Genomic DNA, 17,233 nt, shown 5'->3' on the forward strand with positions numbered 1-17,233 from the left:
TTAAAAACCTCCAGTGGTTACCCATCAACTTCCGCACGAAACAGAAACTTCTCACTCTGGGCTTAAAGGCTCTCCATCACCTCCTACCTCACCTCCCCTCTCTCCACTGCCCACCCTGCGCGCTCCGCTCCTCTGCCGCTCACCTCCTCACCGTCCCCGTTCACGCCTATCCCATCGTCAACCTCTGGCCTCTTACTCCTACTGTCCTGGAATGCCCTCCCACCTCACGTCCGCCAAACTAACTCTCTTCCCCTCTTCAAGGCCCTACTGAGAGCTCACCTCCTCCAAGAGGCCTTCCCAGACTGAGCTTCCCCTTTCCCCTCTGTTCCCTCTCTGCTCCCCCTCCACCCTCTGCTCCCTCTCCCTTGCCCCCTTCACCTCCCCTAAGCTAAGCCCCCTTTCCCTCTGCTCCTCCCCCCCTTCTCCTCCCCTCAGCACTGTGCTCATTTGTATATATTTTTATTACCCTATTTGTTTCGTTAATGAGGCGTACGTCCCCTTGATTCTGTTTATCGTGATTATGTTGTCTTGTTTTTGTCCGTCTGTCTCCCCCGATGAGACTGTAAGCCCGTCAATGGGCAGGGATTGTCTCTCTCTGTTGCCGAATTGTACATTCCAAGTGCTTAGTACAGTGCTGTGCACATAGTAAGCACTCAATAAATACCGTTGAATGAATGAACTGGTGAACCAATAATAATAATAATGGTAGTATTAAGTGCTTCCTATGTGCCAGGCACTGTACTAAGCACTGGGATGGATACAGGAAGATGGAGTTGGACGCACAAGGAGTCATGACACTCATTTTTTACCAGCACAGAGACCAGGAAAAACCGAGGCCAACCCTCCAATTGAAAGGGCTTGTTTTGCGTATTCTCCCTTTGCACACAGGAAGCACTCAATAAATCTGATTAACTAATAAAAACTATGGTATTGATAAAGGGCTTATTATGTGGCAGCCACTGTACTAAGCTCTGGCGGGTGGAGCGGGGAGGGGCGATACAGGGAAATGTAGTTGGGAACAATCCCGGACACGAATGGGGCTCACGGTCATGATCCCCATTTTACAGATGAGGTAACTGAGGTCCAGAGAAGTGAAGTGACTTGCCCAAGGTCACCCAGCAGACAAATGGCGGAGGCAGGTTTAGAACCCAGGTCCTCCTGATTCCCAGGCCCGAACTCTCCCAAGCGCTCTGCTCTGCTTTGCACGAAGTAATCGCTAAATAAATTTGATTGAAAAATGAAGATCCGCTAGACCACGCTGCTTACCATGGGTCGAACACTGTTCTAAGTGCTTGGGCGGGTACGTTATAACAGAATTGGTAGATGGATTTCCTGCCCACGAGGCGCTTACGGTCTAGAAGGAGAGGAGTTTCAGAAGGGTCGTGAAAGATGGGGGAGAACAGTGGTTTGCTATAGTGAAAGGGAAGTTCCAGGCCAAAGTGTGGGCTCGATGAAGAGGTCAGCATTAAGAGAGAGTTGTGATTGAGAGAAACAGCATGGCCCTAGTGGATAGAGCCCGGGCCTGGGAGTCAGAAGGGTCTGGGTTCTAATTCCAGCTCCTCCATTTGTCTGCAGTGTGACCTTGGGCCAGTCGCTTCACTTCTCTAGGCCTCAGTTGCTCATCGGTAAAACTGGGATTGAGACTGTGAGCCCCCCATGGGACAGGGACTGTGTCCAACCCAATTGACTTGTATCTACCCCACCGCTTAGTACAGTGCCTTCCACGAAGTAAGCGCTTAACAAATGTTTCAATCATTATTATCATTATTAACAATAATAATAATAATAGCGGTATTCGTTAAGCGCTTAGTATATGCTAAGCACTGTTCTAAGCCCTGGGGTAGATACGAGATAATCAGGTTGTCCCACATGGGGCTCACAATCTTAATTCCCATTTTACAGATGAGGGAACTGAGGCTCAGAGAAGTTAAGTGACTTGCCCAAGGTCACACAGCAGACAAGTGGCAGAGCCAGGATTAGAGCCCATGACATCTGACTCCCAAGCCCGGGCTCTTTCCACTACGCCACGCTGGTTCTATCGTTATTACCACCATGAGATTCAAGTTCAAGTATCCCCGATGTACTTTCAGGTTGAGGTACAGGTCAGGGAATGTGTCTCTTGATCGTTGTAGTGTTCTCTCCCAAGCGCCTAGTACAGTGCCCTGCACCCAGTAGGCACTCCATAAATACGATTGACTCATATGGGCATTCCATGCTTATCAAATAACGGTATTTTTGGAGCGCTTACTGTGTGCAGATCACTGGACTAAGCACTGGGGAGACCCCAATGTGAACAGAGTTGGTAGACACGTTCCCTGCCCACGAGAAGCTTAGAGGCTACTTCTTCACCCAACATCAGTTTCTACACCATTTTCCTCCTACCTTCCCCCAGTTATCCAGATATCTTGCCTCTGAAAACTGAAGGTCTCATTAAGAACCAACCTCTCGACCCAGAAAGCGTCGAGAATCTGTCCTTGCCTTTCCAATGATCCTGTCCCGCCTCAGTTATTGCACCGGCCTCCTCGCTGACCTCCCTGCCTCCTGGCTCTCCCCGCTCCAGTCCATCCTTCACTCTGCTGCCCGGATCGTTTCTCTGAAAACCTCTTCAGTCCGTGTCCCCCCACTCCTCAGAAACCTCTAGCAGTTGCCCCTCCACCTCCGCCTCAACCAGGAACTCCTTGCCTTCGGGCGTAAGGCACGCAGTAAGCTCGCTCCCTCCTACCTTACCTCACTCATCTCCTATCACGACCCAGCCCACACACTCTGTTCCTCTAACGCCAACCTGCTCTCCGCACCTCGGTCTTGTCTGAAACATCGCCGACCCTTCTCCCTCATCCTCCCTCTGGCCTGGAACTCCCTCTCCCTTCCTATCCGGCAGTCCCTCTCTCTGCTCACCTTCAGAACCCTCCTAAAAATCACGTCTCCTCCTCCTCTCAATCCTCATTTCCCCTACTTGTCCTCCCCTCTCGTCAATTATACCCCATACTGACTTTAACACTGTTACCCCAGCCCACCAACCCTTAGGTAAATTTCAGTACACTCTACTTTTTTTACTATATGGAATTTATTTTAACGTGCCTCTTTCCCTGTAGGCTCTTAACTTGTTGTGCGCGGAGATAATTTCTACCCATTCTTTTATATTGTGCTTTCCCAAGCACAGTGCTCTGCACACAGTAAGCGCCCAATAAATACCGCCGATTGACTAATCGAAGGTCTCAGTAAGAACCCGCCTAGTGGATAAAGCATGGGCCTGGGAGCCAGAGGGCCTGGGTTCTAAGCCCGGCTCCGCCACTTGCCTGCCGGGTCACCTTGGGGAAGTCGCTTCTCCGGGCTTCGGTTTCCTCATCTGTAAAATGAGGATTATTATAATAATTATGGTATCTGTTAAGCGCTTACTATGTGCCGAGCACTGTTCTAAGCACTGGGGTAGCTACAAGGTGATCAGGTTGTTCCACGTGGGACTCACAGTCTCAATCCCCATTTTACAGATGAGATAACTGAGGCCCAGAGAAGTTAAGTAACCTGCCCAAAGTCACACAGCTGACAAGTGGCGGGGCCAGGATTAGAACCCATGACCTCTGACTCCCAAGCCCGGGCTCTTTCCACTGAGCCACGCTGCTTTGGCAACGCTTTGTAGACATGAACTGGTAGGGCCAAGGGGCATTCAGCCATGGCACGTGCACTAAGTACAGTGTTCTGCCCACAGTAAGCGCTCAATAAATACGATTGAACGAATGAACTCAGTATGAATCATCGTGGTATTTATTGAGGGCTTACTCTGTGCCAGGCACTGTATTAAGCGCTGGGGTAGGCAAAAGCTCGTCAGGTTGGACCCAGTCCCCTGCCCCGTTACAGTCTCCTTCCCTATTTTCCAGATGAGGGAACTGAGGCCCAGAGAAGTGAAGTGACTTGCCCAAGGTCACAGCAGGCACGAGGTGGAGCCGGGATTAGAACCCATGACCTTCTGACTCCCAGGCCGCCACTCCCCCTTGCTGCTTCTCCGGTTGGTGTGAAGATGCGTATATCTCCATAACCAGCGTGTTAAGATGTTTAGACTCGATATGAGTTCGTCAGCAGGGTTTTAAAAATGTCCTTGCAAGTGAGGAATGTCAACGTTTCCTTTTGTGCTCTTCCACCGAGTTCTTACCCAGAATTCCGAGGCTTAGGAAGACCTAAATATAGTGAAACTTAGAACCGCTCCACACCTTCCAGGAAAATCAATAGACCAAGTGATTTTTCTGAAATGGGACTTTTGTTTAATCTAAAATGCTTACCTTTCTCTTGAATAGCAAGTGAACAGAAAAATCTCAATTTTTATAAGAAGGATAATAGAGGAAAGTCGTTTTCCACATTCCCTGTGTAGTTTATATTGAAAACTCTCTCATTAGCCTACCAAATGTCCCAGTGGCGGCCCCTTAAAAACCACTACGGGGTAACATCTCGAAGGCCTCAGTACTGAGATCTTAGCGCTCAATAAACATGACTGATTGACTAATCTGAATGACGTTGATCTAAATAAAATAACCCCGGCCCAAAAGAATATTGAAAAATTTCCTCAGGTTGGGATGGCTTCTAAATAAATCATTAGCCTATGAACGCTTCACCTATGTAAAATCTACCAACCACAGCATTGGTTCCACGCTCCACCTAGCTCTCCAATTGGAATTTTATTGAGAATCATTGAAATTCCATTCTTGGTCCTACAGTAGCAACTCCAAGCAACACTAAAATCCCCTCCACCCTGATGCTTTTAATCTGCTTGTCTCTCTCCCTGCCCTTTTCTGAATGGTATTCGTTAAGCACTTACTATGTGCCAGACACTGTACTAAGCGCTGGGCTAGACCAAGCCTTCCCGAGCTTTCAGTTCCCTATCCCTCTTCGGTAAGCTCCTCTAAACTGTCAGCTCATTGTGGGCAAGGGAACATGTCCACCGACTCTGTTATACTGTCCTCTCCCAAGCGCTCAGTACAGTGCTCTGCACACGATAAGCGCTCACATACGATCGATCGAGTGATTGATTGGGAGAGAATCCAGTTCTCTCGGGAGTCCCAATATCTAAAACTGCCCACCAGAGAGAGTTCCAAGTTTTCCCAACAGGGATTAATTCCTGGGCTTTATTCGAACATCCCAGATTGATGTCCAAACAAGACGCACTTTGAGTTTCCAAACAAAACTGGGAAAATTCTAGTTCTTACAATTACAAGTTCTATTAATTCAGTATTAATTATATAAACAAATTGCTAACACCCATGAATAGAAATCTGTCACTTCATGTTCTATTCATGGGTGTTAGCTATTTGTTTTTACTCCAGCCCTCTTTGAATTGAACTGCCTTTGCAGTCGTTCAGATAGTCTTGATTGGACTGTAGAAAGTGAACGGGAGAGCACAGTGGAATCAGCAGTCCATTCAGTCGTATTTATTGAGCACTTACTCTGTGCTGAGCACTGTACTAGGCGTTTGGGAAGTACACTGCAGCAACAGAGACAATCCCTGCCCACAACGGGCTTACAGTCTAGCAGATGATCCCTGCCTTTCAATTACCTTGCCAGTGGAGGAGCCAGACTCTAAAATAAATTCCTAATAAAAGGAGGTAGTGGAAGGTAAGGATATGCGCATGATTCATTCATTCAATCCTATTTATTGAGTGTTTAGTATGTGCAGAGCACTGTACTAAGCACTTGGAATGTACAGTTCGGCAACAGATAGAGACAATCCCTGTCCAACAGTGGGCTCACAGCGCTCAGAAAATGGCTGTAAGGGCTGGTAGGAGAATTCGGTCAGTGCGGCATCGTGGCTTAGGGGAAAGAGCACAGGCCTGGGAGCCAGAGGGTCCTGGGTTCTAATCCCGGCTCCGCCACCTGCCTGCCGTGTGACCTGGGGCAAATCAGTTCAATCTCTGGGCCTCCGTTTCCTCATCTATAAAATGGGGATTAGATCCCTGTTCTCCTGTTTAGATCATGAACCCCATGTGGGACACGGGCTGTGTCCAGCCTGATTATGTTGTACCTTCCCCTGTGCTTAGGACAGTGCTTGACGCATAGTAAGCGCTTAGCAAATACCGCAATCTACATAAGCGATGGAGCGGCCTTTGTGGAATTTATAGTAACTGGAATCTATAGGGTGGGGAGATGAGAAATGAATCAGGGGAGACCTTAAGAGGTCCCTTACGGTCTGACATCTGAGGATGTAATTTCAGAAGGTCTCTGAAGTTGGGGAGAGCTGTTGGTTTGTCAGATATGAAGGAGGAGGGAGCCGTAGGGGCGGGGGGAGAGTGTGAGCAAGAGGTCAACAGCCTGAGAGATGAGTCAATACCACTGATCGATCGATCGATCGATGGAGCCTTCCCCAACAGCCTAACGAAGAACCCTACAGATCCTGTAGGAATTTCCTGCTGACTTTTTTCGATCCCTGGAACATCCTCTGAAGAGTTGGGTGGGGGGCAGGGGGGAGAGGAAGGGAAGGGAAGATAATAAAGATGAAGAGGTTGGAGATTCAGAGGAAAGGTTCAGGTGGGGCAGATGGTTGGATGTGATGTGGTTCTTCGGAGGAATTATTACAAATGACTTATTCATATTAGTGTCTGTCTCTCCCTCTACATTGTGAGCTCATTATGGGCAGGGAAAGTGTCTGCTCATTCTGATGACACTACTACTAATTATGGTATTTAAATGCTTAGTATGTGCCAGGCACTGTACTCAGCGATGGGCTGGATACAAGCAAATCGAGCCCATGCGGGGCTCAAAGTCTCAATTCCCATTTTAAGAATTCCCATTTTAAAGATGAGGTAACTGAGGCCCAGAAAAGTGAAGTGATTTGCCCAGGGTCACACAGCAGACAAGTGGCGGAGCCGGGATTAGATCCCATGACGTTCGGATTCCCAGCCCCAAGCTCTTAGTACCGTGCTCTGCACATAGCACGTCCTCAATAAATACCGTGGACTGATTGATTGAGCCTGATTTTCTAGCTAAACGTACAGAGCAACACATTCAGTAAGTGCTTAGTACAGTACTCTGCACATATCCCGTGCTCAGTAAATACTCTGGATTGATCAGTTGATTGTCAAGCCTGATTTTGGAGCCTTCCTTAAAGGAAAACCCACGTGCCAATACCAATTAAGGTATTTGTTAAGTGCTTTGTTCATGCCAGGCACTGTACTAAACACTGGAGGCCCTGTACTAAGCGTTGGAAGCACCACCCTGATTTTCTCAGCTAAATGGAAAAGGCCCGCACAGGCGCTCAGTACAGTGCCCCGCACTCAGCCCGTGCTCAGTAGCAGCCCGGATCGGCGGCTGTGAAGCGAGTTTTCCTCACGACGGTCGGGTTGAAGAGCGTCCACTTTGGCGGGGCGGGAAGGGAGGGAGGGGAGGACTCATGGGAGGGAGGGAGGCCTCTGACCTGGGTTGGCATTTGACCGGAAGTATGTCTTGCTGCAGCAGCGCAGGCCGGCGAGGAGACGGTCAGGTTCCACCGCGAACGCAGCACGTTTAGGCGCCAGGCCGTCCGGCGCCGCCATAATGCGGGCAGCGACCCTCCCCCCCACACGCTGCTCATCGGATCGCCCCTCAGGTACGCTCTCCACAGTCCCACCGGGGTCGCCGCGCGTGCCACACTCACACCTCCCAGTTCCCCCTCCACGTCGTCACCCCGTCATCCTTCTCCCCACGGAACCCCCGGACTGCTCCCTTCTCCCCTCACCTTTTCCCCGTCTCCTCAACTTCTTCCTTCTCCTCCTTCTGCTTCACTCTCCCTTCTCCCCCGACCTTTTACCTTCTCCTCCTCGTGCTTAACTCTCCTTTCTCTGTATTTTTCCTTCTCCTCCTCACGCCTCATTCTCCCTTCTCCCCTAATCATTTTCCATCTCCTCCTCATGCTTCACTCTCCCTTCTCCCCTCACCCTTTTCCTTCTCCTCTCATCCTTTTCCTTCTCCTCCTCGTGCCTCAGTCTCCCTTCTTCTCTGACCTTTTTCCTTCTCCTCCTTGTGCTTCACTCTCCCTTCTCCCCTCACCGTTTTCCTTCTCCTCCCCGTGCTTCACTCTCCCTTCTCCCCACTTCTTTTTCCTCCTCCTCATGCTTCACTCTCCCTTCTCCCCCCACCTTCTCCCTTCTCCTCCTCGTGCTTCCCTCTCCCTTCACTGTCCCTCTTCTCATGAACCCTCCCTGCATGTGACCGCAGGCCTGTTGAGTCGTGCATGCGTCTGGGGCAGTTCTGCAAAGCGATCGGATGAGAATATCGTCTTTCCTGGCCCCGACTCATTGCGGGAGAACAGGCCTGTTTCGCTCGTTAAAAATCAGCACTGAACTCGGCAGTGAAATCAGCATAAGCAAGAGAAGCGGCGTGGCCTAGCGGGTAGAGCACGGGCCTAGAGTCAGAATGACCTGGGTTCTACTGCCGGCTCCACCGCTTGTCTGCTGTGTGACCTTGGGCGACTCACCTCACTTCTCTGTGCCTCAGTTCCCTCAGTTTGAAAAAGGGAATTAAGATGGGGAGCCCCACGTGGGACAGGGATTGTCTTTGACCCGATTTGTTTGAATCCACCCCGGCGCTTAGTACAGTGCCTGGCACACAGTAAGCCCTTAACAAACATCACAATTATCATTATTATTCTCTGGGACCCAGTTGCCTCAGCTGAAAAATGGGGATTAAGACTGGGAACCTCCATTAAGGACCGGGACTGTGTCCAATCTGGCAACCTTGTTTTTACCCCAGTGCTCAATACAGGGCCTGGCACATAGTAAGCACCTGACAAATACTATGACAACAAAAAAATCTCAGTTTCCAGGCACAAACTTGGAAGCCTGATTTCTTCTCTCTCATCTACCGAGGAACTGGGGGTGAAGCGTAACCTTCCCACTTACTGGTGATTGATTAAGTGCAAATTTGCAAGAGCCCCTTCTCAAGAAACAGCTGGGGCTAATGGAGAGAGCCTGGGCTTGGGAGTCAGAGGTCGTGGGTTCTAATCCTGGCTCTGCCATTTGTCTCCTGTCTGACTTTGGGCAAGTGACTTTACGTCTTTGTGCCTCAGTTACCTCATCTGTTCAATGGGGATTAAATTCTCCTCCCTCCGATTTAGACGTAATCTGTTGGGACAGGGACTGTGTCCAACTTGATTATCGCATATCTACCACAGTACTCAGAACAGTGCGTGGCGTTTAGTAAGCGCTGAACAAATACCGTTAAAAAAAGTCAGCCGTTCAGAGAATTTTTTCTGTCATTCATCAGTGATCAAACACTTTATTCTTATTTTAACAAGAAGGATAGAAAATTGAAGGCAAAGATACCAAATGAATGGTGAGGAGTGAGAATTTGGACTATAAGACCCAATTGCTATATAATAATAATAATTATGGTATTTATTAACCACTTACTATGTGCCAGGCACTGTTCTAAGCACTGGGGTAAGTAGTCAGGTTGTACCACGTGGGGCTCACAATCTTAATTCCCATTTTAAAGATGAGGTAACTGAGACCCAGAGAAGTGAAATGACTTGCCTGAGGTCACACAGTAGACGAGTGGCGGAGTCAGGATTAGAACCCATGACTGAGTTCTCCTATATGTTCTCCTCAGTCTCCCACGGAAGAAGTGGTGTGGCCTAGTGGAAAGACCCCGGGCCTGGGAGTCAGAGGACTTCTGTTCTAATCCCAGCTCTTCCACTTGTCTGCTGCGTGACCTTGAGCAAGTCACTTCATTTCTCTGTCTCCGTTTCCTCATCTGTAAAATGGGGATTACGGCTGTGAGCCCCGTGTGGGACAGGGACCATGTCTAACCTGATTAACTCGGATCTACTTAGCTGTAGCGCCTGGTACATAGTAAGCACTTAACAAAGACCATTAAAAAAAACAGCACCACAGAAGTGAATGGAGGAGAATGTATTTTTATTCTCATATTTCAAAGCAGAACCATCTAGGAATTTCCAAAGTCAGGGCAGCACTTTATTAGATCGCCATAGAAAGACTGGATTATCCACCGGTGAGGAAAATCAATCAATGGTATTTATTGAGCGCTTACTGTGTGGGAGAGTACAACAATTTAACAGACACGCATCCTGCCCACAACGAGCTTACAGTCTAGAGGGCCGAGTTCCGAGGTCCAGGATTTGAGTGAATTAGAATCGTAAAACTGGGGGGAGGGCAGTGTTAGAGTTGTAAGCCGTGGGTGTGAAGTTTCGTAGCCGCAATGGCAGGCGTAAATTTTGATCTTACCAGCCCAAATCCTTGAAGTTCTGCCCCGGATCCTCTCCATAGTGTGAACCCCAAGGATAGGTTATTTCTGCCGAAGTCTGCGACAGACCATTTTAATTCATTCATTATTTCAATCATATGTATTGAGCGCTTATTGTGTGCAAAGCACTATACTGAGTATTTGGGAGAGTACAATAGAGCAATAAACAGACACATTCTCTGTCCAGGATTAGCTTTCTTCCCCCCCTTTTAAGCCCTGGGCCCTTGAAATTGGCCAAACCATTTTCTTGGAAGGTGCTGAGTTCATAAATTTTCTCTGACTGAGGAGATTTTTCTTTTAAAATTCCCAGAGCTGGCATTGCTGATGGAAACTCGCCACATTGCTGATGGAAATTCGCCACTCCCTCGTTTCATCACCTTTTCCTCTCTCTGTTCCTGCAGTGGTTACGAGGTTAATAATAACCCCGATGATAACATTAATAATTACAGCATTTGTTAAGCACTTAATACATACCAGGCACTATACTAAGTGCTGGGTGGCTACAAGCAAATTGGGGTAGACACAGTCCCTGGCCCACTTGAGGCTCAGTCTCGATCCCCACTCTACAGACGAGGGAACTGAGGCCCAGAGAAGGAAAGTGACTTGCCTGAGGTGTCGCAGCAGACAAGTGGCAGAGCCGGGATTAGAACCCGTGACTTTACGATTCCCAGACCCCTGATCCATCCACTACGCCATATTGAACTGTGGCATGACTTGGTACCCTAGTTTAAAAAATAAATAAATAAGACATTGGGGTAATAAAAGGAGCCCTAGAGGTTAGTCATTTAAGACACTACTGCTCTCTACATACTTGGCCTCACACCCTTTCTCTCACTCCCTTCTCCAGCCCCACGCTCTGCCCAGCTTTTATTTTTTTCTGGTTTTCGGTAAGCGCTTACTAAGTGCCAGAGGTGGATAATAGTCGCTATCCTACTTACGCGCTTACTGTATGCCAAGCACTGTACTAAATGCTGAGGTAGATAATCATAATTATCATGCTTTTGAAATGCTTACTGTGCCGAGCACTGTTCTAAGCACTGCGGTGGATACAAATGAATCAGGTTGGACACATACCCTGTCTGGCATGGGGTTCACAGTCTAAGTAGAAGGGAGAGCAGGTATTTAATCCCCATTTTACAGTTGTGGAAACTGAGGCCCAGAGATGTGAAGTGACTTGCCCAGGGTCACACCACAAACTTGTGGCAGAGCCGGGATGAGAACCCGGGTCCCTCAGACTTCCAGACCTGTGCTCTTTCCACTAGGCCACGCTGCTTCTCTAATACATGATACAGGCCGATCAGGTTGTGTCCAGGGCTCTCAGTCTCAACCCGCATTTTACAGATGACCTAACTGAGACCAAGAGAAGAGAAGTGACTGACCCAAGGTCACACAGCAGACACGTGGTGGAGCCTGGGGGAGAACCCAGGTCCCTCTGACTCCCAGGCCCGGGTTCTATACACTAGGCCACGCTGTTTCTCAAGCACGTCTTTCCCTTTGGGTTTCAGCGATGGGCATTTTTGAGGCAACCTTCTCCACCCAGAGACGACCTCAGGACTTCAGCTCCTTCTCTCCTTTCCGTTTCACGCACCCTCCTCTAGCTGCTCCGTCACCCCCTCCGGCATTTTTTTATGGTGTTTGTTAAGCGCTTACTATGTGTCAGGTACTGTACTGCGCTGGAGTAGATCCAAGCCAACCAGGTTGGACACAGTCCCGGTTCCCCTTATCCAGTCCCCATTTTACAGATGAGGGAACTGAGGCCCTGAGAAGGGAAGTGACTCGCTCAAGGTCACCCAGCAGACAAGTGGCAGAGTTAGGATTAAAACTCTTTCCTAAAGGTCTGCACCCTCCCGCTCCTTGTTTTTCCAGCCTTCCCTACCCTTTTCCGCACATTGGCCGGGTGGGTTCCACTGACCAAATGGCGGCAGGAGAAGATCAGTCACTCCGCCTGATGAAGTAGAGCACATTCATGATCAACGGCTGAATATTGGAGCAGAGTGGATGAAATCCTGGTAGCCCCATGTGGGGCAGGGACTGGGGCCAATCTGATTAGCTTGTGTCTACCCCAGCGCTTAGTACAGTGCCTGGCATTTTGTGAGTGCTTAGCCAATAATTGAGAAACCATGTGGCCTGGGGGGAAGAGCTTGGGCCTGGGAGTCAGAAGGCCATGGGTTCTAATCCCGACTCCGCCGCTTGCCTGCTGTGTGACCTTGGGCAAGTCACTTCTCTAACTGTAAGTTCCCTCATCTATAAAATGGTGATTAAGACTTGTGAGCCCCACATGGGACGGGGACTGTGTCCAGCTTGATTACTTTGTATCTACCTCAGTGCTTAGAACAGTGCTTGGCACATAGTAAGCACTAAAGAAATACTATAATAATGGTTCTTAATTATTAAATACCCAAAAGACAAAGAAAATTAATAAGAAAGTGGGATTTGTCATGTGTCTCCGGGTTACTCATTGTGGGAATACTGTTGGGCCCCGAGGGATTAGCAGAGAGACCATGGCTATCTTAAATTGGGTGCCAGCGATCGTGTTGTCTGCTGGTGTAATCCCGGGCAGAAGGTGCCCTTTGACCCCAGTAGCAGCCTGACCTTATTGCCGGATCAATCGGAGGGAATAAGGTGGAACTCTTCTTGTTTCACTCGTTGTGGGCAGCGAACGTGCGTGTCCACCACCTCTGTTATATTTAACTCTTCTAAATTGTGGGCAGGGATTGTCAAACTTTATTGCTGTATCGTACTTTCCCAAGCACTCAGTATGGTGATCTGCACACAGTAAGCGCTCAGTAAATGCGATCGAATGAACGAATGAATACAGCGCTCTCCCAACCTTCAAAGGCTTACTGTCCCCCGCTTCAGAACCTTGAAGGCACGTCTCCTCCTAGAGTCCTTCCCTGACTAAGTCCTCCTTTTCCCTTCTGCGTTGCCCTGACTTGCTCCCTTTACTCATCCCCCCTCCCAGCCCCCACAGCACATACTCATTCAGTCGTATTTATTGAGCGCTTACTGTGTGCAAAACACTGTACTAACTGCTTGGGAGAGTAAAGTATAACAATAAAAAGACACATTCCCTGACCACAGTGAGTTTACAGTCTAGCACTTATGTACTTATCTGTAATTTAATCTATATTGATGCCTGTTTCTCCCTCTTGTGGGCAGGGAATGTGTCTGTTATATTGGTATATTGTACACTCCCAAGTGCTTAGTACAGTGCTCTGCACACAGCAAGCATTCAGTAAATATGATTGACTGCTCTGCACTCAGTAAGCACTCAGTAAACACCGTTGATTGCAAAACCGTGTCTTCTGTTCCAGCGAAAGGAGCCAAGAAAAGTCTCTCGCTTGTCTTTCTCTCTTGGCTTCAGAATCAAGCTCTGTTTCTCAAGAGACTGGTCTGAACTGGGTTCTTCTACATTCGAAAATTCCTTGGGTTTAGAAGGAATTCACGAAATGGATTCACGAATACGCTTTGGGCCATTTTGTTCTAGACTATTCAAATTTTCTATAAATAGACTGAAGCAATAATGTAGCCTTTGTGATATTTGAGGCTGTTCAACCTAGAAATAGTAAAAAAAAAAAAAATTAAATCATAATATTTATTGTGGTGTTTTTTAAACGCTTACTCTGTGTCAAGCACTGTACTGAGCGCTGGGGTAGATACAAGATAATCAGGCCCCACGAGGGGCTCACAGTCTAAATAGGAGGGAGAACAGGTATTGAATCCCCATTTAGTAGAAGAGAGACTGTGGTCCAGAGAACTAAAGTGACTTGCCCAAGGTCACCCACCAGGCAAGTGGCGGAGCCAGGATTCAAACTCAGGCCCAGGCTCCTTCCACTAGATCATGCTGTTTCTGGAAGCCGGTTTGGGAGCCAGCTGTAGAATTAGTTCCCATTAGAAGGGCCAAGTGGTTAAATCTCAGGCCCGGGAATCAGAAGGACCTGGGTTCTAATTCAGGCTCCGCCACTCGTTTGTTGTATGAGCTAAGGCAGGTCACTTCTCTAGGCCTCAGTTCCCTCATCTGCAGAATGGGGATTAAGATTGAGAGCCCCATGTGGGACAGGGACCGTTCCAATCTGAGTATCTTGCATCTACTCCAGTTTCTGGCACATAATAAGCGCTTAACAGATGCCATTAAAAAAAATAATAATTGGAAATCAGTATGTTCAAGGGACTGTTGTTGGGTTAGGGTGAGGTCTTCAGGGGGCAAAGCCAAGGATGGGGGAAGAGAGGAAGAGGGAGACAGAGAATAGGGGGAGATCCAGAGGAAGTCTGGGAGGGAGTTGAATAGGGCAAGCTGTTTTAGCAGTTTACGAGCCACCGACCCCATGGAGCTGGGTTTTTAAAGCCACTCTGGGGGCTTCCTTGTCCAGCTCCCTACACAAACCAGTCCATGGGTCCCATCAGCCCCCCCCAACTCCAGTCCATCTCCCCTATCAATCGGTCATTGGTATTTATTAAGCGCTTACTATGTGCAGGGCACTGTACTAAACGCTTGGGAGAGTAATAATAATAGCGGTATTTATGAAGCGTTTGCTATGTGCTGAGCAATGTACAAAGGGCTGAGGTTGATACAGTCAAATCGGGTTGTACACAGTCCCTGTCCCTTGTGGGGCTCACTGTCTCACTCCCCGTTTTCAGAAGGGGTAATTGAGGCTCAGAGAGTGAAATGATTTGCCCAAGGTCAGACACATCCAACAGCAGCCTTGAAACGATGGGTTTTGAGGGTCTCCCTTTGCTAGTCCTCTAAGATGGAGTTGTGACAATCCGCACCTGCCTCAAAGCAAGATAGGGAATTAAATGCATTCCATATGAAACTTTTGATTTTGGCTTTTCTGATGACTTAATGAGGAAATCAATCAGTGGTATTGATTGAGTGCTTACTGGGTATACAGCACTGTACTAAGAAGCTGGGAGTATACAACAGAGCTGGGAGTGTACCAACGGAGTTGGTAGACAGGATCCCTATCCACGAGGAGCTCACAGTCTAGAGGTGAGGGTGACTGATACTAATATAAATAAAAAAATAAGTTATACCTATGTACAGAAGTGCTGAGGGTGGGGTGAAAAAACGTTGATTTTTTTTTTTTTGGTCTGCTTTATTCAGCTTTCACACAATTATGCAAAAAGAAGATTGCATTCTTTCGATTATGAAAGGTGATGGTAGTTGAAGCAATTCCTCGTGGATTTTTCTTACCATTTTTCTTCTGCAGGCTTTACCTCATTTGGGGGAAAGGTTGACGTTTTGAGCAAATCTCTTTGGAAGAAGGAAAACTGTGATTTATTGAGCAACGTCCTTGCAGCCAAGCTCCCCAAAGCCATTATGAGTCCTTAATGATCTCAGATTCTGCTAATACTCATGGATGTCTGATGATTTTTGTTTACCTAGAGGAGGATTCTGTCTACAGCCACCCAGCATTGTAAAGCGGAAGCAGCGTGGCCTAGTAGAAGGAGCACGGGCCTGGGATTCAGAGCACTTGGGTTCTATCTCTGGCTCTACCGATCGCTTGCTGTGTGAATTTGGGCAAGTCATATGACTCCTCTGTGCTTCAGTTGCCTCACTGTCAAAATGCGGATTAAATCCCCCTCCAGTTTAAACTGGGGGGTCTCACGCAGGACAGGGCCTGGCTGGTAGCTGGAGTCTACCCTGCGCTTAAGACGGTGCTTGACACATATTAAGCACTTAACGGTTATGAAAATCTCGTGATTTTCCAGTGGTTCTCTAAGAAAGGCACTGAAAACCAGACATTTCAAAATGTATTCTGTTGCTGTAATTTGGATCGTTGCCTTTATTAGGTATATGCCACCCAAACTTTTATTTATATGGTTGTTTTAGATTCACAGTTTGTCTGCCAACTCTTAGCAAGCACCTTTCTTTGTAAACATCAGGAAAACACCAGACAGATCATTTGAACTGTAACAATTAGACAGTGAACACAGAGAGCGTTAGGAACATCAAGAGGCTAAATAAATTTCCTTAAAAAAAAAAAGGAAGAAATCAGGGGTGTTAGCAATGTGAAGGTGAAACCGAAAGGATGTAGTGATGTATTGAATATGTGGGTTCATTGAAAGAGAGAAGAGTCAAGGACAACGCCAAGGTTACGGGTTTGTGAAACAGAAAGGATGGTGGTGCCATCTATAGTGTTGAGAAAGTCACAGGGAGGACAGGAGTTGGGGTGGGAAGTTAAGGACTGTTTTGGACTTGTTAAGCTTGAGGCGATGGGAGGACATCCAACTAGAGATGTCTTAAAGGCAGGAGGAAGTGCGAGACTGCAGAGAGGGAGAGGGATCAGGGCCGGAGGTGGAGATTTGGGAATCATCTGCATCGAGGTGGGAGTTGGAGCCATGGGAGCGAATACATTCTCCAAGGGAGTGCGTATAGATGGAGAATAGAAAGAGGACCCAGAACTGAACCTTGAGGGACCCCCACAGTTAGTTGGTGGGAGAAGCCTGTGACAGAGACTGAAAATAAGCTGTCATAGAGATAAGAGGAGAACCAGGATAGGACAGAGTCAGTGAGAGAAGGGATGATCTACAATGTTGAAGGCAGCCAAGAGGTTAGGAAAGGATTAGGATGGAGTAGAAGCCGTTGGGTTTGGCAAGAAAGAGATCATTGGTGACCTTTGAGGTGGCGATCTTGTGGAGTGAAAGGTACAGAAGCCAGATTGGAGGGGGTCAAGGAGAGAATTGGAAGAGAGGAACTTGAGACAGTGGGTGTAGACGACTCGCTCGAGGAGTTTAGAGAGGAATGGTAGGAGGGAGCTGAGGCAATAACTGGAGGGAGCCATGGGGTCAAGGGAGGGTTTTTTTTAGGATGGGGAGACATGGCCATGTTTGAAAACCGTGGGCAAGAAGCTATTGGAGAGCGACCAGTTCAAGATGGAATTTAGAGAGGGAAGAAAGGAGGGGTCAAGTGTTTCGATAAGGTGTGATGGAATTGGGTCGGATGCACAGTTGGAGGGGGGCGTGGATTTTGAGAGAAGGCAGGAGATCCCTTCTAGAGGTACTCTTGGGA

At 48.0% G+C, this 17,233-nt stretch overlaps 1 protein-coding gene across 5 annotated transcripts in view; it reads left to right on the forward strand.

Moving 5' to 3' along the window:
• PCNX1 (pecanex 1) overlaps window positions 1–17,233 on the forward strand; it is a 199,425-nt gene that overhangs the window by 84,476 nt on the left and 97,716 nt on the right. For 3 of the 5 annotated variants that reach the window (XR_003757855.2, XM_029060164.2, XM_029060183.2), the window contains exon 7: window positions 7,435–7,567. The exons of the other annotated variants lie outside the window; for them this stretch is intronic. Coding sequence is in view for 2 of the 3 variants with exons in the window: in XM_029060164.2 (XP_028915997.1) it covers window positions 7,435–7,567 (133 nt within the window). In the remaining variant the exon portion in view is untranslated. The remainder of the gene's footprint in view (window positions 1–7,434; window positions 7,568–17,233) is intronic. 5 annotated transcript variants of the gene reach the window in all.

This window comes from Ornithorhynchus anatinus, chromosome 1, assembly GCF_004115215.2.
Source record: "Ornithorhynchus anatinus isolate Pmale09 chromosome 1, mOrnAna1.pri.v4, whole genome shotgun sequence".
In the NCBI taxonomy this organism is placed as follows: domain Eukaryota; kingdom Metazoa; phylum Chordata; class Mammalia; order Monotremata; family Ornithorhynchidae; genus Ornithorhynchus; species Ornithorhynchus anatinus.